This window comes from Lithobates pipiens, unplaced genomic scaffold, assembly GCF_037356315.1.
Source record: "Lithobates pipiens isolate NorthernLeopardFrog02 unplaced genomic scaffold, aLitPip1_a1.2 Scaffold_13, whole genome shotgun sequence".
In the NCBI taxonomy this organism is placed as follows: domain Eukaryota; kingdom Metazoa; phylum Chordata; class Amphibia; order Anura; family Ranidae; genus Lithobates; species Lithobates pipiens.
Genome location: NW_027507718.1, coordinates 262,730,531 through 262,754,490, shown reverse-complemented (window position 1 = coordinate 262,754,490; position 23,960 = coordinate 262,730,531). Strand labels below are relative to the sequence as shown.

At 37.2% G+C, this 23,960-nt stretch overlaps 1 protein-coding gene across 4 annotated transcripts in view; it reads left to right on the top strand.

The window, feature by feature from the left end:
• Positions 1–23,960, top strand: part of UNC5C (unc-5 netrin receptor C) — a 517,444-nt gene that overhangs the window by 432,342 nt on the left and 61,142 nt on the right. For 2 of the 4 annotated variants that reach the window (XM_077476578.1, XM_077476579.1), the window contains 2 exons: positions 1,130–1,294; positions 21,193–21,258. In XM_077476578.1, the coding sequence (XP_077332704.1) occupies positions 1,130–1,294; positions 21,193–21,258 (231 nt within the window). The remainder of the gene's footprint in view (positions 1–1,129; positions 1,295–21,192; positions 21,259–23,960) is intronic. The other 2 variants (XM_077476580.1, XM_077476581.1) reach the window with 1 other exon arrangement.

Here is a 23,960-nt window from a genome sequence, read left to right as displayed (position 1 = left end):
TCCAACTACACCCAAAGCATTTAGCCACAACTGGCATCCTCTGGGAATGGAGGACACCAGTTGTGGGGAAATGCCGTCTGGGGGTCTGACAGTGAGAGTGCCGACCTTGCTCTTGGATATTATAAGCACTTCTGATCTCTGTAACTCAAGATCTTTCTGATTTGGTAAGAGGCTCTTTCTGCTTTAGTAGCACATTTTTGCACTGGAGCACTTTTTAATGACAGTTTATAATAAAGGAGCACTTTAAGTCACATCTGATCCCTTATAAACTATATGTTTATATGGATTTTTTGAAATAACCATTATTTCACTAGGTTATTTATTATGCATTTGAATTTTTTGGCTCACATTGTATTTATTATTTGTGTTTGAGCTCTGAATTATGTATTAATATTTTTTTATATATTATTTAAATAGGCAGCACACTTTTTAAATATAATATGTATATTGAGTCCAGTATTTAGGACATTTAATTTCCAGTGGTACCTGTTTCCATTTACAACATGATATTCATGATTGCTGGTCCATGATATTCATGATTGCTGGTCCATGTATGATGAGCAAACAGTTATTGTTTAATAGTAGTCTCCTATCAGATGAACAGAAATACAGTAGCCCTATTCTCCCCAATGAAGTCAACCAACATGTAAAGAACAGTAAATATTAATGCTGTGCAATCATTTGGGGGTCTGATTGCTTCCAAACTACCAGTTCTCCATATATCTCCTGTTCTGTTACTTCTGCTGCCTGGGTGGCCCCTGTGATACCCATCATTTGCCTTCTGGACAGTAAGTTTACCTAGACCTAACCTATGCTGGCTTCTTTCTTGGTCTCTATCTTATATCTCTTACAAGTAGAAGATAATGACAGGACAGCTCAGGAGGAATCTACAGAGCCTAAAAAAGTACATTGTGGGATATATGGGTACATAGAAAGCCTGATACTGACATTGCAATGGAGTTTGTAAGGTCTATTGATTTCTTGACTATTTTTAGATTTTTGTAACTTATAATTAGAAGTTTCAAAATATATATACAAACTATAATAATTTCCCACAGTGAGTAAATGTATCTATAATTTTTTGCATTATATAAAAAATATTATTATTCATGCATATTTCCTTTCTCAGAGGATGGAGAATGGACTGCATGGAGCAAATGGTCTACATGTGGGACAGAGTGCACACATTGGCGTCGTAGGGACTGTACAAATCCCCCACCTAGAAATGGAGGAAAAGACTGCGATGGTCCTGTTTTACAGTCAAAAAACTGTACTGATGGATTATGTATGCTAAGTAAGGGCAAGTCTGTGTAACTGATAAATACTAGCTGCATGCTTTGTTTGTTCTTTGCTAATGCCATAGATCCTTATTAATCTCTGGATTTTTACTTTTCCAAGCCTGAAATCCTTATGTGCATTTGTATCTGTGCTATGTGTGTATAGTGTATTATGCTTTTATTCAAAATTCTGTGAAAATGACGTTTTCTTCATAGAGCTATGAAAGCGGCTGCTGGGTTTTAGGTTTACAACTGACTGCAGGCATAAAATAATGAGATCAGTGTTTTAACGAATATTTGTGTACTTATGATGCGTGTAGTCACATAACAATGAGACATCTCTGCTGTATGCTATTAAATACATTTGTTAAAACAACAGCACAATGGGCAATAATATAAAGAGGAAATGTTGAGTTATTATTTTTCAGCCATCAGCTAGAACAGATTAAACAAACCATTGCTCCAGCTATGGTTAGCCTAATGCATGTCAGACTGCTGGGCACAAATCACCAAGGTACGTCAGTAAAAATGCTGTGATGCTCTCCTGTGAATGAGCTCATAGAAGATTATGTGACCCATTCCAGCTGTCAGTTTAAGAACTATCACATGATCCATTCCATATCTTGTTTCAATATGTCCTCTTAAGCACTGTAACACACTATCTGATTTTTTGCTGATGTTTGTCTTCAGATTTACCAAAACCACGTAGTGCAAGGTCCCCGCCTGATTGACAAATTGAAACTCTTAAGGGTTGACCTCATATTATATGGTTTCGGTAAATCTGAAGGAAAAAATCAGCAGAAAATCTGATAGTGTGTATGGGGCTTTACTGTTGAAAACAACACTTAGCGGTTGTATATAGAGAAGGATCTCAGTGGTGGATATTTAATTGGATGCAAAATGACAAGTGCACATTGCTGTGAGTTCAGCATCCATTGAAGAGTCACAGCAATATGTATGATATATATAGACGGCATGCCCAATGCAGTCGCCAACTTGTTCTCTTTTCTTTATTCGCTTTTATATCTGACTGTTCGGTTTGTGGCACATGAAGCGCTATGGGCCATGGCTTTGTAAAGGCTTTGCATTTGATCTAGAAATCTCCTTTTAGCTATATTGTTTTACTTACTTTTTTCCAGAAGCCATCATTTTTAATGTTATCTTTCCCTCTTGTATGGAAGATGACACACTCCATAATTCAGTAAACTCAACAGAACACATATAAGGGCCACTATTTATGGAAATAGGATATTATATTGTAGATGTATTTTCTAGATTTTCCTGTTTCATTGAATGCATTTACATGACATGAGCTCAGGCAAGATTCCCATTATCATCATTCTTTTATAAAACTCTGTAGCAGAATTCAGTAATGAAAAAACACAGTTGAATATTGACATTCATAGCCCCAGGGTGTTTCCAGTTCCTTAGTGTCTGAGTTTAATGGTAATATTTTAATGGTTTCCTATATACAAGTCAAAAAATGTATAATCCTGCTCCACGATTCATCACTGCTGAGAAGATTGATTTGTCATGCTTTATAGCTCTGTCTCAAGCTAACAAGTTGCTTCGCTCTTTCTCTGTCTTTATTTTTTCCTCCTCACTCCATGTCTTGATGCTGTCATTAGTTTTGTCACTTTTATATAATAAGTTGAGCATTTCATATTTACTCTTCTCCTAAAGGGGCTAACTGGTGATCATCAAAAATAGGTTAGAGAAAATCACGCATGCTGCTCTGCTCACATCAAAGAAAAGACTATTCATGCTTGTAGATTTTTTTTTCTTTATAAATAACAGAAATATAGGGTTACTAAGTCCATTGACTTTTAGAAAATACAGAAAAGACTAAAGATGGTTTCATCTGAAAGGCCAATATTTTGGATGGGGGATTTTAAAAATGTAAAAAAAATATATACCATACAGGCATCATCAGAGATATGCTTTCCTTAGCTAAAGTAGGGTGACACCATCTCAGGATAAGTATGATGACCATCAATAAGCTGCACTGGAAATACTGTCAATCCTAAAGCTAAAGCTAAGCAGGACTTAGATTGGGATCCTCATGAGTCAGTCAATTGTGCTGCTTTGCTCATGTGCTAACAGGTACATGCTAATAAGAGTGATAAGAGAGATTCGCTTATTGGTTCGTTCACCATGTCTTCTTCTCCTTCACTGCCCAATCAAAGGATGAAGGCAGGGAAAACATTTGTGCGTGTTATCTGTAGCAGAACTGTGTTAATATGTGTGGTATAGCTGTGTAAATTTCAGGAACGGATGGGCAGAAATAAATATCTTTTGGCAGGTAAAACAGCTCCGATACATTTTTTTTCTGTCGTTAGTTTGCCTGAGGTTCAGTTAAATTATTAGTAAATATAAAATGATTGCATTCTTAGTAAAGCCATTTCATATGGCAATATTTTTTTAGCTTCTCTGAGTTAAGATCCTAAAGCTGTGAGGGCTACCAATATGAAAAGTAGATAATATCCTATTACCCAAATAATTTGTGGCATGTGTCCACACTGTTTTAACATCACTGGGAATCATTTGGACAATCCTTCCAAATGACAGATTAGGCATGCTAAAGAATAAGGAGAGAGTTCACACAAACCTACTCAGTTTTTAAAATTCTTCCATATGTACAAGACTATGAAAACCAAAAAGTGAAACCATGCAAATGGCAAAAAAGACTGACCACTAATTAACACACCTGACCTGTAGCATACATGTACAGGATATCATAAATAAATGATTTGGTAAATGATATGCCATGCTCGTTAAAATAATAAAGTGCAATACACAGAAAACTATAATAAAACATTAAAAAATCATGCATATAGTGTTAAAGTGCCAATGAAAAGAACATTGTAGCATAAATGTACAGAATTACATACATAAATAATTCAGTAAATGCTAAGCCACACTCACTAAAATAAAGTTCAATACACAGAAAACAATAGTGAATGCTTAAAGAGTCATGCAGATAGTGTTAAAGTTCCAATAAAAACAATAGTGAATTCTTGAATTCATATAAATAGTGTCAAAAAGTCCAACTCCCTTGAGATGACTTCAGAGTATATCAGACGGAATCTCCTTGTGTAATAACTTCCCTCATTGAAGAAATACGCCACATGTCTTAACAACCGTAAAGTTGTCAGCTTACCAAAGGACGTGTGACTCTATGTCATAGAGAAGTTGAAGTGTGCTTATTGTGAGAAAAACAGCACACCAAGCTCACATAGTATAAAATCCTTTGGGATACTTTATTGCATTAAAAATTGCTAAAACACGTGTGCCGATCAGAACAAAGACCACAAACCCCTCAATGCAATGTAAGAACGTGGTGACACACGTCTCCGCCCTAAGCATGTTTTGTCATATATCATAGCCCCTGATGATGTCATCTATGATGAAACGTGCGTAAGTCAGTTAAGATTTAACCTTAAACACAGCATCTTTAAAAGATATGTCATTACATGTACACCAATGCAATGCATGCATTTGGCTTTGAGTGTAGCCTTACATTTATAATAAGGCAGATTACAGTAGTCTAAAACCCAAAATTATGTTAACATAGTATATAACCTGCTTACGGTGGCTAATTGTGTCAATGTTTGCCAACTGCTGTCAAAAAGTATTTACAAACAATATGTTCCAGACACAGTATATCCCTGCACTGTAGTACTATAATTGGATGTTTAATGAATTTATACCGGTCTGGTGCTACTTCCTCATCGTTTCTTCATACAATAAAAATAACACAGGCTTGGGACTCATTTCTCTATATACTCAAATTAGCTGTGTCTTCTCTTGTAGTCTGTTTAATTGCACAGTATGTAAATTACTCCAGTGTGCACTATTAATTTTATATCTGCAAAGGATCGAAACCCAGCTAGAAATACAGAATTTAATTTCTGTTATTTATTGATGTAATTTTAATTTCTGATGACTATGGGTCACCAGCAGGGCGGAACACATTAATTCTAATGTAGAATATTTACATGTCATTTAAAAAAATATATAATTTATTTGGATTGTGGCTGCAGTTAGACGTCCTAATTGATTGATTAATTGTTCCATTGTGACATCTCCATAAACTGCACCAGCCCATAACCCTATAGATTACCACACCTCTTTTATGTTGGCTATATATTGCTATAGATGATCATGGAGTTTATTGGAAAAACTAGGGATAGCAATGCACCATGCAAGCATAAAATACACTTGGCATTGGTAACAATGGTCTTCCAATATGCTGGAAAATTCTGATGAATATTGCATGCATCTTATATTTTTTATATATCATAGGGAATCAATCTTTAGATATATACACTTTTCATTTTCTCTAATCCAAAGAAAACTTTATGAAGGATGGCAATGGCAACTGATGGCTTTTTACAATATTAGAGATCTGACAGTTTACAGCCAGTCTTAATAAGATGTTGAGGCATTCACTATATCAGGTAATTACAGGATGTTACAGAGATTTAGCTTCTGTCTAATGCTCAATACGGTATTCATGCTATTCATGCTAAGCTGGACTGTCACGTTTATTGAAACTGATGTTCTTTCTGGAATAGGCTCTCTTAAGCAGTAGTTTATTTCTGCTACTTAGGAAGGCCAGAGAGTCATTTAATCTGGAACTTCTATGGGGAAGTGTATAGATTGACTAGAATAACAACAAATGTTGACAAGATGCCATTCTCTTCAGAGAGACTCTTGAACACATTCAAGCATATCTATTAAAGCTGTCAGGCTCTAGCCTTCCTTATTGCAGATATATAGTTCTCAGGTCAGAGCACGTTATATGCAGGTTAAGTCTTTTGTTGGGTTTGCATAGCCTGCCTTTTGCATTTATCGTCTACTTGCTGTGTATAATCAGCATGTTTACATTGATAGGAGATGGAAGCAGAACTTAGCAAAAAGCAAGAGGCAAATTTTGTGGAGCTAATATATGGACATTTCTGACCTGGCCACTGAATAATCTTCCTACGGATGTCTGCTGAGACAGTGGGCTTACAAACATGAAACGTTGCCCAGTCCAATAATAGACAGCTAGAATAAGTCAACATTTGCCGAAGTTTATAGGCATCTTGAAACCTGGTACACCCTAACAGCTGGGTTGCAAAAAGAAAACCCAACAGCTCCGGTTGGAGGTTAGTTCAGCAATCTACCCTGCTGAGCTTTTGTGTTCTGACAGGGGGATGGCCCCCCACCAGAACACTCCACGTTCTTTGCCATTGGCTGAGAGTGCTGATTGGGAATTAGTCAGTTGCTGGTTTTCCAGCATGCATGTCTCACCGAAGCTGACCGAGAGACTGATATAAACAAGGGCCAAAGAAGTGGCCATTTTTTTTAACCGGCCGTTGTCTCCTGACATTCGGCCTGTGTGTGTCCAGCCTCACATTTAGTAAATATCCAAGATATTTCCCAGATAACAAGCAATTGTGCTACAAGTTTGAAAATGACTTGCTAAGCTATTGCTAGACTTGCCAGGCTTCACACGTTTGTTGCACAATTACAGCAAGTACGCATTGCATGACTCCAGATCAACTTTCTTTACAAACATTCTGCAAGTTTGCTGCAAGTTCTGGTTCAGTTATGTTGTGCAATAGTCATCTCACCACAGGGGTCAATGTGGCTGAATTTTCATACTGCAGACTTGCAGAGTTCTTTGCTGTTGCTAGAGTCTTGCCACGCGAGTTAGTTACAAATTGGAAAATTGTCAACTCGAACTTGGGTTCAAGTGCTCTGGAAGTGTACAACTTGCTAGTGGAAATGTGCAGCCAGTTAACAGACATACAATTCAACATTGCCACAAACTGGTGGCAAGTTATCCTTGCTATCCAGGTTACTGTAATAAACAGAATAAATGGCGCATACATTCTTTACAACACCAGTGAATATGTACATGTGGTATTGGATCGGCTGTTAAATGAGTGCCAGTTGACCCTGATATCTGGACAGCAGAGGAAAATCACTTGTGCGGATATTATAGTAGCTTTCAAGCTTGGGATAAGAGGTTATTGTGAGCATCCCACCCAAATCAGGAGATTTTGAATGTATGTATTATATAAAAGTAAAGCTGTGACAAAAATTGTCAGTTCAAAATAAACTTATTATGAGAGAATAATAGCATGTAAAGCATGTAAAGATGATCAATAGATGCAGAGATATTGACAGCTGAAGGAACATACAAATCACCTTTGGTAAAGTTAGTCTTGATCTAACCCCCACCCACCTCCTGAGGCTCCCTGTTGGTCCAACGCATTAGACAGCCTTGACAGTGGGCCAAAAGGATGGCTGGGGATGTAGATGGAAACGGGGGCAAGCTTCACTTAACAGAAAAAGTCATGATTTACATATGTGTTCAGCACCAGACATCTCTATTGTTTTGATGCACAGTTTTTACAAAAAAGTAACCTTGGACCTTACATGTAAGTCTGGATGGTCCAGGTCTGTGACAGACTTTCTTTAATGAACATGTCAAGAAAAATATTGGAGATGATTATCGACTGATAAGTCCAAGTTGTCACATTGTGCTCTTCTTATTCTATGTTACCAAAAACAGACAAATTACAAATCCCTGTGCTCTCTACCTGCTGAATTTTTAACAGAAGGTTAAAAACCTAAAGCTACATATCTGTGAATGTTGTTTTCTGCTATTTCTTTTCAAAATCAGCTTTCTCCTTAGATTTAGTAGTCATTTAATGAACAAATGTTAACATTATTAGTTGCCATGGAAACGTGTAGCCTATAATCACAAATAGTCTGTATATTGGTGATAGTCAACAATAGACCATACATTTAAAAATGTCTAGACATGCATAGTGAAGCCAATAACAATGACTGGTACAACTGATCTTTGGAGAACTAACCTCAAATGTATAACACTTTTTTCTTTTTATAATGCTAATATTAAAAAAAAAAATAAACACTTTAAAGTAAAGCAGTGCAACAGCAGGTTTGGAATGAAAGCACAGCAACAATTCTTTCCTATTATGCGAAAAAGTGAGAATTCTGTTAAAACACCCTCTGCTTTATTCATGGAATAATATCAAACGTTTTTCTTTTAGTTTTTGGGACAAAAATGGTTCATAGCCTGTTTAAACCATTGTGTTGCTGAAACATGCCGGTTATCACAGTGCACAGTAATGTACATTATTTACGTTAGTGTGCTGTGGTATTAATTTTGATTGACACTCTGGCTCACCTCCACAAAGAACCTGCATTGCAGTGAGCTGCATTAGCAAAATCCAGTAGGTATGATTTTAGATATGTTGTGGTATATTAGGCAGTCCATTAATTATTTTGTCCTGATATAACAGACATGACTGTGCAAAATATAGTGCATATGTTAAACGCATCACAGTGGGTTGCACTGGTGTAGGTAGACCTTTAGGAAGGTCAGGGAGATTTACCTTCAATTCTTGTCCCATAGACATAACTGGAAGTAGAAGAAAGAAAATTCCACCAATATAAGGGAAACTTGTGGCATTGGAACTAGTGAACTAGGTTCTCCATTTATACATTTCCCCTCTGTTCCTTTTTCTGTGACAGCTCAGAATTTTGGATCACTTTCAGTCCTGGTGACAATAGCCATCAGGGCACACACTGAGAATAAACAGTGGGTACACAAACAGCAAACAAACCCCAACAGTGGTTCTAACACCTCACAGCTTCACTCAAAACTACTGTAGAAATAAAATTTCTTTAGATAATTTAAAATGATTTTATTTATTTTTTATTATATTTTTAAATATTGATAGAATAACAGTCTGAAATGTATCTTTATAATAACCTCCCACAGTCCCTTGCCATCCCAAATCAGGTTGACAGCAGAAGCTCCAGTACTGTGAATCAAGTCAGGTGCTTCTGCATCACACATGCTGTCAGGCTAACATGCTTCAGGCACTGAAGGCTGGAGTAAAACTAGTTAGGGCAGACAGGGGATAGAAGCCCAAGCAAGTCCTCTCCAGGGTTTGATGATTTTTCATAACACAATGAGTAGACTGGGGTAATACAGGAGAGTTGCAGGGTCTGTATCGTGGAATTTATAAAAGTTTGGTGGGAAATCACCAGGTTGGTGAGTTGACCACTTATAGCTTTTCTTGAACTTATAGAAAACACATCCATAACCTTAAAAAAGTTTGTCTTAATTAGGAGGGCAGAAGCCATGTGGTTGATTTAATTAAAAGATAAAAAGGCTGTTTAAATTTCAAGGGAATTTTCCCTTAGTTTAGTGAATGAGGAATGCTGGCTTCCATCACGCGATCATAAACAAGCAAAAATACTGTTTTGTTTTATTTTCCTTGCACGTGATTGGATATTCTTTTCAAAGTGAATTCTCACCACATTTACTAAACTAAAGGAACGTTTCCTTGCAAAGTGAATGGCCCATTTTCGTTTGGTTAAAAATTAATTACAGGCATTGTATATTTTTACATAGTTACATTGGTCCAGCTAGAACCAATGTAACTATGGATACTTCATTAATGCCCCTGGAAGCTGGAAATTTTTACTGCCCCACCTTTCCATTTCATCCAATCGGAGAATCCTTTGCATTCATTCAGAACCTCCTGTGTTCATGATCTGTGTTCAGAATGCATTAGGCTGGCCGCTCGGCCCAGGTCCTGGAAGCAAATGGAGATCACTGAAGTAAAGGTGTCTACTGATTTCCAGCTTCCAGGTGCATTGGCTGCATATGGGAATATGGTATATATATATATATATATATATATATATATATATATATATACAGTGGTGTGAAAAAGTGTTTGCCCCCTTCCTCATTTCCTGTTCCTTTGCATGTTTGTCACACTTAAGTGTTTCGGAACATCAAACCAATTTAAACAATAGTCAAGGACAACACAAGTAAACACAAAATGCAATTTGTAAATGAAGGTGTTTATTATTAAAGGTGAAAAAAAAACCCAAACCATCATGGCCCTGTGTGAAAAAGTGATTGCCCCCCTTGTTAAAACATACTATAACTGTGGTTGTCCACACCTGAGTTCAATTTCTCTAGCCACACCCAGGCCTGATTATTGCCACACCTGTTCACAATCAAGGCATCACTTAAATAGGAGCTGCTTGAGACACTAAGGTCCACCAGAAGATCCTTAAAAGCTACACATCATGCCGAGACCCAAAGAAATTCAGGAACAATTGAGAAAGAAAGTAATTGAGATCTATCAGTCTGGAAAGGGTTATAAAGCCATTTCCAAAGCTTTGGGAATCCAGCGAACCACAGTGAGAGCCATTATCCACAAATGGCGAAGACATGGAACAGTGGTGAACCTTCCCAGGAGTGGCCGGCCGCCCAAAATTACCCCAAGAGCGCAGCGACGACCCATCCAAGAGGTCACAAAAGACCCCACAACAACGTCCAAGGAACTGCAGGCCTCACTTGCCTCAGTTAAGGTCAGCGTTCATGCCTCCACCATCAGGAAAAGACTGGGCAAAAATGGCCTGCATGGCAGAGTTCCAAGGAGAAAACCACTGCTGAGCAAAAAGAACATCAAAGCTCGTCTCAATTTCTCCACAACACATCTTGATGATCCCCAAGACTTTTGGGACAACATTCTGTGGACCGATGAGACAAAAGTGGAACTCTTTGGAAGGTGTGTGTCCAAGTATATCTGGCGTAGAAGGAACACTGCATTTCATAAAAAGAACATTATACCAACAGTAAAATATGGTGGTGGTAGTGGGTTGGTCTGGGGCTGTTTTGCTGCTTCAGGACCTGGAAGACTTGCCGTGATAAAAGGAACTATGAATTCTGCTGTCTACCAAGAGATCCTGAAGGAGAATGTCCAACCATCTGTTCGTGTACTCAAGCTGAAACGAACTTGGGTTCTGCAGCAGGACAATGATCCTAAACACACCAGCAAGTCCACCACCGAATGGCTGAAGAAAAACAAAATGAAGACTTTGGAGTGGCCTAGCCAAAGTCCTGACCTGAATCCTATTGAGATGTTGTGGTATGACCTTAAAAAGGCCGTTCATGCTCGAAAACCCTCTAATGTAACTGAATTAGGACAATTCTGCAAAGATGAGTGGGCCAAAATTCCTCCAGGACGCTGTAAAAGCCTCATTGCACGTTATCGCAAACGCTTGGTTGCAGTTGTTGCTGCTAAGGGTGGCCCAACCAGTTATTAGGTTTAGGGGGCAATCACTTTTTCACACAGGGCCATGATGGTTTGGATTTTCTTTCACCTTTAATAATAAACATTCATTTACAAATTGCATTTTGTGTTTACTTGTGTTGTCCTTGACTATTGTTTAAATTGGTTTGATGTTCCGAAACACTTAAGTGTGACAAACATGCAAAGGAACAGGAAATGAGGAAGGGGGCAAACACTTTTTCACACCACTGTATATATATATATATATATATATATATATATATATATATATATATATATATATAATATAACCATGCCTGGAATTCTTTATTAACCCTCACAAAGCAAATAGGGTGGACTAAAGTAGGCCATAAGTAAAGAGCTACAGTAAAGTTATAAAGATCTGTGCTGCCTGTGCTGCTTTTGTAAAATTGATCTCTAAGTTTTACTTTTTTGGGGTAACTTGAAACATTTACATTCTGTACTGCACTTATTCACCAGAGGGCCAATTTATCAGGCCTCATGCTAAAAGATGTTTACACACTTTCAAGTCTTAAAACGTAAAATGTTCAATGCTTGTCTATGCCCAGTGAGTTGCAGCACAGCGTACAGCCACCAATACAATAGCTGTATGGCGTTTTTCCCCAGGCCACTTTTACGTTCAGCGACCACAAGCATCTGGCCACCTATAGCCATTCACTTGTATTTGGCAGCTGTATGTGTCACCAAGGCTGCCTGAATGCTGGAAAGTGCCAGATATTTTACGCTTCAAGACTCAGGAGTGTGTATTCATCCAAATGCATGAGGTCTACAGCTGTGAATGTGACTTTCACAAAACATTCACCGGTGGTGAATCAAGCACAAGAGCATGTGCACCTGAAAGATACATATGGAGTGAATGTTTGGTGAATATCAGAATAACTGATTTATAAATATGCTCTTTGGTTTATTTTGGATCATATTCAATACAATCATTCTTGAATTCCTACGCACAAGATGAGTTTGCAGTTTATACTGAGAGATCGTGTTTTCCGCCTGCTGCCACATCAAAATCAGCTTGTGGCACTCTTTTCCGCTTTATAGTCTTTGGCCAGTTGCATGCTGCAGTCATGCAGAGAACAAATTTGAAACTGGATATCAAAGAGTTTGGAATGAACTTTAGAAAACCGTGCTGAGTACTCTGGGGTTGCTTGAGCATCCCAGTCTATTTATTGCTACCCCGGGGAGTCTGACATTTTTAGCTTTTTATTATACTGAATTGTTATTACTGTGCATTCTCATTATAAACATTTGAAGTAACTCCAGTGTAAGCCAGTCAAACTCCTGAATATTTGGCTAATCATCCCTGATCAGGCTGCAGTTATACTCATGTATAATATTCCAGCATTTCCGTGTAATTATCACACAGATCTAATAAGGCAGGTAAAAGAATGCAGCAGCTTTATTGAATTAGGCATTACAACGTAAATCCAATGTTATTCTGAGTTTTGTATTCTAGTATAGTGCATCTTATTTCTAGTAAATTTCATAGTACACCCCATTGGGAAAGCTAAAATCCAGGCAGATAGCCAAAACACCATTTCATGCAGAAATGTGTTCATTAAAACATTGTTTTGGTAGTTTTTAAAAGCAACTAGTGTAGGTACATGAATGTGACTTGGTACTGGCTACTTGCAAACCCTGTATGGGACACTCAGACTGGAAAAAGAAAGAAGCAGCACAAGGAGCCAATTGGATGTTCTGTAGTGCTCATGTGCTAACAAGGAAAATTCTAATAGAAGAGAGCAGAATGACAGAGGCTGGTTGTGCTGCCTGACAAACCCCAAGAATGATACAAATAAGGCCTCATGCACACTGGGTGTTTAGGCAGTATGAAAGTCTGACAGATGCTGTGTCATAACTTGGCTGGGCAGTGCATGTATATTTAGGGCAGTACGTGAATGCAAGCAGTCAGCATCCTGGACATTCATCCCTGGGCACATACTGCCCTAAGCTGAAGTACCTCTGAGTGCACTGCCCAGCCCCGTCCAGCCATAGCAGTTGTCACTCTCGTAGAGTTTGACAGACTGCTGGCAGCTGGACTGGATGGTGCACCTATGCCTCTAAATGGCTAAATGGCCAGTGTAGATGAGGCCCAATGATACAAATTATGATACAAAAATATAACCCCTAAGAGAAACTCGTATTTTCTTTATTGTCTATCACCTCAGCAGGGATATCTTCATCTCCTCCAATCTCATTGTGACCGCCAGGGCTTTGCTGTTGGATAAACTTCCTGTTCTCCAGAATATTTTCTCCATATGATTCTAAAAGCTATTTGCTAGAAGACCAATGATACCAACATTAGGCCCTATTGTCAATTTTTCCTAAAGTGCTATTGCACTTCAAAATGGGGTAATGGGAAATTATAAAATATGCTAGATTGTATACTTGCAAGCAGTCATACTTTATGTTAATTCAATAAACATAAATTATTTTTTATCCCAGCTTCCTGTGCAGCCACCCTTCCACAATTCTACATGTGCTGTATCAGTAGACAGAAATCATTTTCTGATTTCATATCTTCAGTAGTTATTCTGCCTGGAATATTATTTGAGATCTTTTTTGTAATTGTTATGCCACCATTGCCAGAAGTGTAATAGTAAATACGTTATTTTTTTTCAAGGTGCTTGATATTTGAATTAGAAACTCTGTACACAATGTACTTTTGCAATGTGAAGAAGCATTTCCTTTTACTTTGTCATATAGAGCTTAATGATAATTGGTGTACCTCTTTGAGGTATGGCAGACCATTAAAACTTATGTTCAGTGGTTCAATAACAAATGATTAATAGCCGCTTTTTATCTTTTAATCAATTAAAAGCTTAGGTAAAGCATTTGCTAAGAAACATATGTCAACCCACTGTATGCAAGTCAGTAATCAGTTAATCAAATACTGCAGTGATCCTTTGAAGCAAACTAGAGCACTAGCTGCATCACTGAAGCAAGAATGAAATACAATGCTGTCTCACATATATCACCCTTTAAAATGTTAAGAACCATCCTTTCCTGAGAACCCATCTAATTTAATAGTGTCAAACTGAAGACCAAGGATACATGGTTTAACCATTATTGACTAGAAATTTGCATATCTAATGCCATCATCATAAAATATTGCCAATGCCAAAATACTGATTATGAACTACTAGGACACTTTTATGATGCCTCTTCTGTGGCCACCAATGTGGCTGAACATCTGATTGGGGATGAGTCGAACACCCCCTGGTTCGGTTTGTAGCAGAACATGCAAACAGGCAAAAAATTTGTGCAAACACCATTAAAGTCTATGGGACGTGAACGTGAAAAATCAAAGGTACTAATTTTAAAGGCTTATATGCAAGTTATTGCCATAAAGAGTGTTTGGGGACCCGGCCCTGCCCCAGGGGACATGTAGCAATGCAAAAAAAAAGTTTTAAAAACTGAAGTTTTTTCGGGAGCAGTAATGCTTAAAGTGAAACAATAAAAATGAAATATTCCTTTATATATCATGCCTGGGGGGTGTCCTTAGTATGCCTGTAGCACATCTTTCCCATGTTTATAACAGTACCACAGCAAAATCACATTTCTAAAGGAAAAAATTTAATTTAAAACTGCTCATGGCTGTAATGTATTGTCGGATCCCGGCAATATAGGTAAAAATACCAAAAATATCAACAAAAAAATTGTAAGGTCTGGTATGTATATTAAGGAGAACCCTGCAGCCATGCACTATATACTCTGAACATCAGTATATATACTATACGGCCTACCCTATATACTCTGGGCCTTAGATGTTGGTGGTACCAGAACACTGTAACCCATCACAGTTCTCTTGTTTGGCCAAGGAACAGGACCTGCTGTGAAATATTATATCAAAAAATGTAATTACATGGCCCTTTTAAACAGAGGCAGAAAAATGGGCCTTTGGTTTTGGTGGAGCCAGCACACTGTTAACCCTCACAGTTACTCTTGTTGGGCATATATACATTAGACTGACTGTATATATCAAATACACTGCCACAAACTGAATAACCTGTCTGCTTCAACCTTATATAGTGTGGAGCGTGGGCTTAGTCCCCCTGAGCCATGATTGGCCAAAGGCACCCAGAGGCAGAGGCAGAGCGTGATGTGATTGGCGAATGGGCGAACACTCGTTGTTCGAGTTAAACTTTTGTTCAACCCGAACATCGAGCTTATCCCTGCACCTGATATATAAGCATATAATATACATCAATTAAAAGTTCACTTCAAAACGTTTAAAACATGAATAAAGATCTTTATTTTTAGCCATGTGACTTTTCAAATGTCATTGCACTCAATAATAATAGTCTTTTTTTTTTAAATAAGGATTCTGATTCTGGTCCATTTGCTTTATGAATTGGGTTTAATCTTTTATTTAATGGTTGTATTTTTACAAGCAGTGATAGGCTCAGGCGAGTACGGACAATATGTGCGTTTAATGTGCAGCGCTAATCCCAAGCTAAAACTATAAGACAGTGTGTATAAAAAACAGCCAATATACTGTACGTAACAATTGATTGTGCAGACTAAAATAATGTGCATAAACCACATGATAAAATAATGACAAAAATCTGTGTAATACAATATGTGATGGTCAATTAAGAAAATAGAATTCCAGTAGGTGAAACCAGAAACAAATTTCTAAACCTTAAATAGTGCAATATCAGTGAGAAATTAATCCCATTAAGACCAGACCATAAGTGCAGAGACGCCACCCCAATGCACGCTTGCCTGACCTTTATTCAAAGAGTGGTCAACAGCGCTTGAGGGAACAAGGTAACAAGGACTGAACAAATGCTCCTTCAAGTCCCCGGGGGGGATTGTGGGATCGTCCAGCACATGCCCAATGTACATATATGCTCAAGAAACCAAACAAACATAAGAAGCTCCTTAAAGAAAAACTGTTGGGTTAACTGTATTAAAACCAAGGATTAAAAAGACTTACGTTGTGCAATGTAGTAATAGCAACAAGACATAGATACCAGAGATCATGTTCAGTGAGTCAAAAAAAGAAGGAACGAATCTCATTTATTTTGCTTGCATTACCAAGTACTTACTCAAAGGTATTTTGAAAGATCACAAAATCTAAATGACTTCATTTTCCAAAAACGGATGTAAAGGTCACAGAGGAAGATACAGTAAATATGCAAACATTTTAGAAGATTATCATAGCAAATGTCATAGTTAGTTAAGTTGAAAAAAGCCAAATGTCCATTAAGTTCAATAGCAAGTAATTTTTAAAACCAAGGTGGCACAGAACTGAACAAACTTTTGTTGAAGACCAATTAGCTGCACAGTTACATAAATACGAGAGACCTCTATACAGTTTTGCTTACACATGTGACTGCTAGAATCAATTGCATATAGTTTTATATAGTGTGGAATGGGTTCAGAAATACAATAATGTACAATTTCAATACTTTGGCACTGTGTATATCAAATGATAGGAGACTGTTATTTATACAGTGTGATTTTTCTGATGAGTATAATGCATAAAGTGGATCCCTATTACCTGCTGCTGGAATGCAGTGTGGCAACATTTTCCCTAACTTCGTTATCACAGGAAGGCCAGCTGCTACTTTTTTATATAATTAGCATGAATCAATTAGCTGTTAGTTTGTCCTACTTCTGCTAGTTTCAAGATGACAACCTTGTCCATGCTAGTTCATAAATTTGATAAAAAGAACACAAAGGATTTGTCAAAAAGCTCAATACTCTCCCGGTTAGATTATTTTGTTCATGTGTGTGATTAAGGCACTTGCCTGTCTTAATTATCATGTAATTATTATGCAGGGATTAATTATGGATGTGCACACCACATGTGCTCCTTTGATGATTAAACATATATTTTTACAGCGGTAGAAAAGACCCTGACACCTTTAATATGGGCATAATCATGGTTAGCCTTAAGCTGAGAAGAACTGATATATCTGTTATCTAGAATCATCTCTATTTCAGCTCATGAAAAATCATCTTAATATTATAAAATGATTTTCAGCTGGACCTAGAAATCAAACAATTCAAAACTACATGGGGCTTTCTTTGCAGTTGTGTAATGAATACGGATAGATGCAGTTATTTTGTATGTTTTAGGTTTATCCATGGATAAATATAGGATTGACTGTAAGGTACTTAAGTTGTAGGATTTTAGCTGTCATCTTTCCAAAACAGGTTATAAAGTGAAATGTATTGAATTCATGACTTTACGGTGACTAAGAGGTCTATGCTCATTTATAAAGCACAGATGTTGCTTTACAAATTTGCTCAGCAATCTGGGCTTTGGCACCCAAATGATGCTATTATAATGAATAGGAAAACAAAATAAAATAAAATACTAGGAGGAGAGCCTCTCCTCAAATCATTTGATCCTCTCTACTGCATTTAGCAGAAAGAAATCCTTGGCAAGGCACCATAACATGGTCTGCATTTTATGAATGGGTTGCGAAATACAGGCCTCAGCGGGGAGCAGCATAGAGGTATATAGTGGAGAGCGATATCTGTTCTCTATTATAAATGTAAGCTAAACAGTGTTTGATGTTTTTGCCTAGAGATGATCTTTACCAGATCTTTTCCATTTATTTTTTTATTGCTACTATTTGCCTGATTGAACTGTCCAAATTTAGATGACTGTCACAAGTGCCGAAGAAATTACTTTTACAGTGGTTGCTAATGTTGCTAGTAACTGTACATGTAGTAAAACTATAAAAGCTTTCGCCAATTTTCCACTTTAAACTGAGGTAAATATTTTGACCCAAAAAGGAAATAAAAGTTCAATATTTAGGCCTGGAAAATATTTAAACCAAAATAACTGGTGGGCTGAAGATTCACCTCTTTACATGCAAGATGTTATGATTAGCGTTGTTTTTTTTGGCCAAAATAAACAAATAAACATGGAATTCTGGTATTTTCTGAGCCCCATTTGGAGCAAAGAGATTCAGGGAGCTAATGATGGAAGAATCACAGATGAGGAGCACTAAGAATCTTCAATAATACAATTACATATTTAACACTTTGAATGTGAGATGGCCCATAGGAACCTAAAATATCCTACACATGTGCCGTCATATTGTAAATGACTCCAGGGAAAGTTATATTCCCCTAAACAGGGCCATAGAATTGTGCTTTTATTTGGTAGTTTACCTTTAGATTTACTTTCAAATTACCCAAGTCACACACACGCAGCTTTTGTCAAACTGCCCACATTCAAATGAGACCACTGCAGAGACCCTTCCAAACCATAGGCTAGATATTTCTCACCACTTGAGGTATGTCAATGTACTAAAATGACATTACTATTATTTTACAGGATTTATACTTTATATTGTCAAAAGTTTTCCTAGGAATTTACAACAATAAGGGAGTCAGTACAATTCCAAAACAATTCAAGACAAGAGAGATAGAATGCCCCTGCTCAAAAGAGCTTATAATCTTATATTCTACTTTGAAACATTATTTGAAACCTACACAGATCACTCTGCTTTTAGTGATGATTTTATGATAACTGAATGCCGCATAGGTGGTATACCAGGATCCTAAAATGTATTTATAGTCAACATTTAAGATCATGTTTATTTCCATTTGAATTTCATTTATTTCTAGCAAAAACAATTGAGTACTAACAATATTCAATTGTTTTTATTGCAATTGCACTAATATGGCTAAAAATACCTTAATCAATCATTTCTAGCCTATGATTATTAATCTGAACAATCTTGAAGTGTCACGTATTAGCTCCTTGAATTCTGTGGCATACAGTGTATTCACTAACTTGTGAGTATGCATTGCTGTGTCACATATGTCACAGAGCCTGCATTCTGAAATACACAGTTGCTGAGAGGAGGCATTTAAAAGTTCACTTTTTTTTCTAAATTTCAGCTCCCCTATGTACCAATATATAATATACAATTAATGCATTTCTTTGGCAGCAATAAAAAATCTTTCTATTTATCCTACACACCCCTTACCTCAGTGTCCAGTAGGCTGTATAAAAAAAATCTCCATTATTTCCTGGAGACACCTTAGGACATGACATGAAAAGGAGTTCGCCAGCTGACCTCATTAGCACACACCCTTCATCTGTTCTCCCCCCTTCCAGCAGATCACTACCACCCACCTCCTCAGGTGCATGTTTTTTTCAGTGCACTCACTGCATACCATTCTCACTAAATACACAGACAGGGTTACCCTACTTTCATCTTGCAGTCTTAATTTATTTGGCAGACTGTGCAGGAGCTGAGCAATCAGATAACAGCCTGTATGGATAGAGCTGTAGTATTGAAAACAGGAGAAGTATGTCCTATAAAGCTCACCATACACTATACAATCTGTACAATCTTCTTTAGATCTACCATCAACTATATAGTGAAAACGGCCTGCCAGAGTGAATAAAAAGTAATTGGATATATAGGTGCCTTCTCCTATTATAATGTTTTGGTAAATCTAAAGGAGACTGTACCTTCTCTGTACAATCACTGTGCAATTTCCTTAGCTGAGATTTAGCAGAACTATGGAATAGGATAACTCACCTAAACAACCTATTTAATTTGTATCAGGCAGACCCTTGTACTACATAGCTGATGAGAAATTTAAAGGAGCTTGTACAATCCTATTGTAATGTGTATGGTCATCTTAAGGGAAGAAGTAGAAAAGTGGGTGGAAATAAAACAAGAGGGGATGGTATAGTAATAAAGAAGGTGTGGTCAAGACTGGCAATGCATGCCCTATGACACCCTTTTCTGTGATGCAACAACACAGTGAATGATGGGAGATGACCTGCAGGAAGTGATGCAAGCAGAAATATTTTTTTTAAAACTCAGACAGAAACATGAAATGTCAAAGCTTCTGTAGATGAGGTAGGTGACAGATAACATTGGGATGACTGGGGCAGAAATGATATTTCAAACGGATTCTAATTATTATAAAAAGTTAAATTCTGTTCAAAAAGGTGAACTCCTTTAAGGAGTCAGTACAGGAATCACTCAGCAAGGTGCCATGGGTAGTCTTTAGTAAGTAAACCAAAAGAGGCAGAGGGGAAGCTGCAAAGCATACAGGGAACCCCAGAAGTTGTTGAAAGAGATGGCAAGCAGACCGGCGTCCCTCACAACATGAAAGGAGATTTTTAGGTATTGGATTTTTAAGTATTTTTAAGTATTGGATTGTCAAAAATAACGATTGCTTGTATTGCTATTACATAACTGTTGTTATAAAAAGAAAGTGTAAGCTGTGACCGTAGATTTCCATTCATATGGATGAATGTGCTCACAAAACTCCCAATAGATTTGCTACAACAAGAACCAATAAACAAAGCAGTATGATACTTTCTCAAATGGTATTCAACCAAAACTCCATCTACATAGTGCAACTGAACACGTTTATTACCACTCAGGCATATGGCAAGCATAAAAAAGCCTTTGACATCCTAAATAAAATAGATCCATTAACGCTTATGTTCCACAGTCGAAAGTATTTAGGCTTTCCACAGCGAGTGAGTTTTGAAAAAAAATGGCTCTGTACTTCATTCTGCTTGCTTAATAGAAGCAGAGAAGCAGACGCTGCCAGTGCAGTATTTAGCTTGCATTGTGTCTGCAATTTCTAATCCCTGCTTACTTTTAATGACACCATTTTTATACCCATGATTATTTTTATTATTTTACATTTGTTCATTTCATTTATTTGATTTTTGTTTCCTCTTCTTTCTTTTTCTTTTTTTCTTTTTTTTTTTTTGTTTTGTTTCTTATTTGTTTGTTTTTAAGGCCCAATTTACCCTCATTCACCCAGAACCCATGAGCAGAAAACAGAAAAAGAAATTGGAAATCCTTGTAAGTTGTAAAGTTTATTTTTGTTTTATGTTCTTGATATACGTTGTTTTATTTCTTTGTTGGTATTCTTTGCCTAACTCTAAGTTATATTGAATGTCTGCACCTGGTGAAATATTTTTTCAGATTTTGCTGAAAAAACACAGATCGGCTCTGTAATGCATTGTTTCCTATATTTGATTTGTTATCATAATTGAAGTATTATTCCTTTTTTTCTTTTTACGCAGCCTTTAACTGCTGTTTGTTTTGATTCCTAATGGATTTTTGCTTGTAAATTCCTTACAATAAATAGTTATGTCTTAGCAGATTTTTGATTTCTATTCAACCACCCCGGTGCTGTTGCTGGTATAGCTAAGTAACAGCCACACACACATCATAAGTATCCTCATACAGACTTGTATTGCTGAAAAAAATCAGATACGGGTCTGACCAGGTTTTTAGGATTATGCAATGCATTAAGCAACCTTTCCAAACTCTGGTGCCTATCAAACTGCACATTTATATTTAGACACACTGTTCAACTTCCATAACTGGAGCTAGTGGTGATGGGACTATGAAAGCTATTTCTTTTGAAGTATCTATGACTGTGACATCTGTTTTCAGCTTTATTTATATTTTATTTCTTCCTCCAAAAAATGAAAAAACTTTTTTGTAGTGGGAAGCCTTATGCCGCTTACACATGACTGGACTTTTCGACAGCAAAGGTCAGACGGAACGAATCCGTGGGACAGTTCGATCGTGTGTGGGCTCCATCGGACCTTTGCTGTCCAAAAATCTGACGGACTTTAGAAATAAAACGTTTCAAATCTTTTAGCTGGAACTCCGTCAGACCCAGTTCCTATCGAGAAATCTACTCGTGTGTATGCTAGTCCGATGGACAAAAACCAATGCTAGGGCAGCTACTGGCTACTTGCTATGAACTTCCTTATTCTAGTCCGGTCATACGTCATCACATTTGAATCCGTCGGACTTTGGTGTGATTGTGTGTGGCCAAGTCCGTTCATTCGGAAAGTCTGTCAGAACTCCGCCATAAGTCAGCCGGGAAGACCTAGTCCGTCGAAAAGCCCGGTTGTGTGTACGTGGCATAATAACCACTTCCACAGTTAAACTACTGTGGCTGGACGCAGCTATAGGACACAGCTATACCTGCATGCCAAATAATAAAACCCAACATGCTTGAGCTTTGAACTCAAAGCAACATAAAAAATCAATGTGCAGAAATAACTAAAAAGTCCCAAAATATTTGTTGCACCAGTAAAGATTAATTATCCAAATTAAACACTCCATGTTCAAAATCTTCATACGTGATCCACCCAGTGCTCAAACTACATCTCCAAGCATATGCATTTACTAGATCAAATGTGACTCTCAGTGAATGAGAAGTCAATCAACGCTTTGTACATTTATGAATCGGTAGTCAGTACATGGAAATAAATGGACAGCACCTCACAGATGGAAAGGAGTATCCCTGAATGGATGCAAAGAAAAGAAGAGCACCACGCTCACATGGTGTAAAACCCTCCATACACAATTTATTGAGGTGGTTAGAAACACAAGCATATAGGAAGCAATTAGCATCAAACAAACTACAATTTCCATGAATCTGATGGTGGTTGTGCATGCCTGGGGATGTCACTTCTGGCTTTGCCCTACTCGTTTCATCACATATTATGTCATCGGGGCACAAAAGCAATGCCTCCTACACATTCCATGAGACATTGCCTGACACTGATAATCAAAGGCAGGACTCCTAGAGGCAGAGGCATGATGGGATTTATAGTTTCACCACAGCTGGAGTGCTGAGGTTGCCTATCCCTGGGGTAAGACATAGGTAATTGTTCCAATTAATTAATATAGGCCATTACTTACAACACCATCTTGTGGTACTTTATAAATATAAAATCTTAAGATAATAAAAAACAAGGATGCAATCTCTTGGAGCTATATATCTCTTTGGACATTATGCCAGTCATTATATAAATGGAAAATTGTTTAAAATAACAATATAAATTACATAAAAAACATTTTATTTAATGATTAGTTTTATATTTAAAATTACAGAATGTTGTAATGTTTTCAGGTATAACCTAAAACCATACAAATTCATCACATATATTACAAATAAAAAATATATTACATAAATACATTAAAATTAAGAAATATATATTTTTCTTAATAAAAGAAACCTAGGAACGTGTACATCGCCTGGCACATGCACACTTGTGCACAGATCCCACGACCACAATGTCCACCAGACACAGTGGATTGCGGCTCCCAGTACTCAAAGCGGCTGGGGTATCATGTGATCGCTATGCAAACAATTGATAAAAATGTAAGCACCACTGTTATGGGTTTCATTCATAACAGCTGTCCTTAGAATTGTGATGCTGTGATTGGCCCACATCTATCACATGGTACCTGGTCAATCACAGCACCCTGTACCATGTTATAGCTGCAGGCCAATCACAGCATTACAATAGTAATCACAGCTGTTTTGAATTAAATCCATTTGGGACAGTTCAAAACATTGCTGTCACTATGGTGACACTGAACTACTCTAATAACAGGATGTAAAAAAAAGTAAAAAAATGTTTTTGTGTGAATAATTTAATATTTAAAGCAAACTTCCCCATCCATACGTGTCTCCATGCTTAATTATGCTAAGAAATAACGTTAAAAACCCCCCATAGCATTTCTGGCTGTGG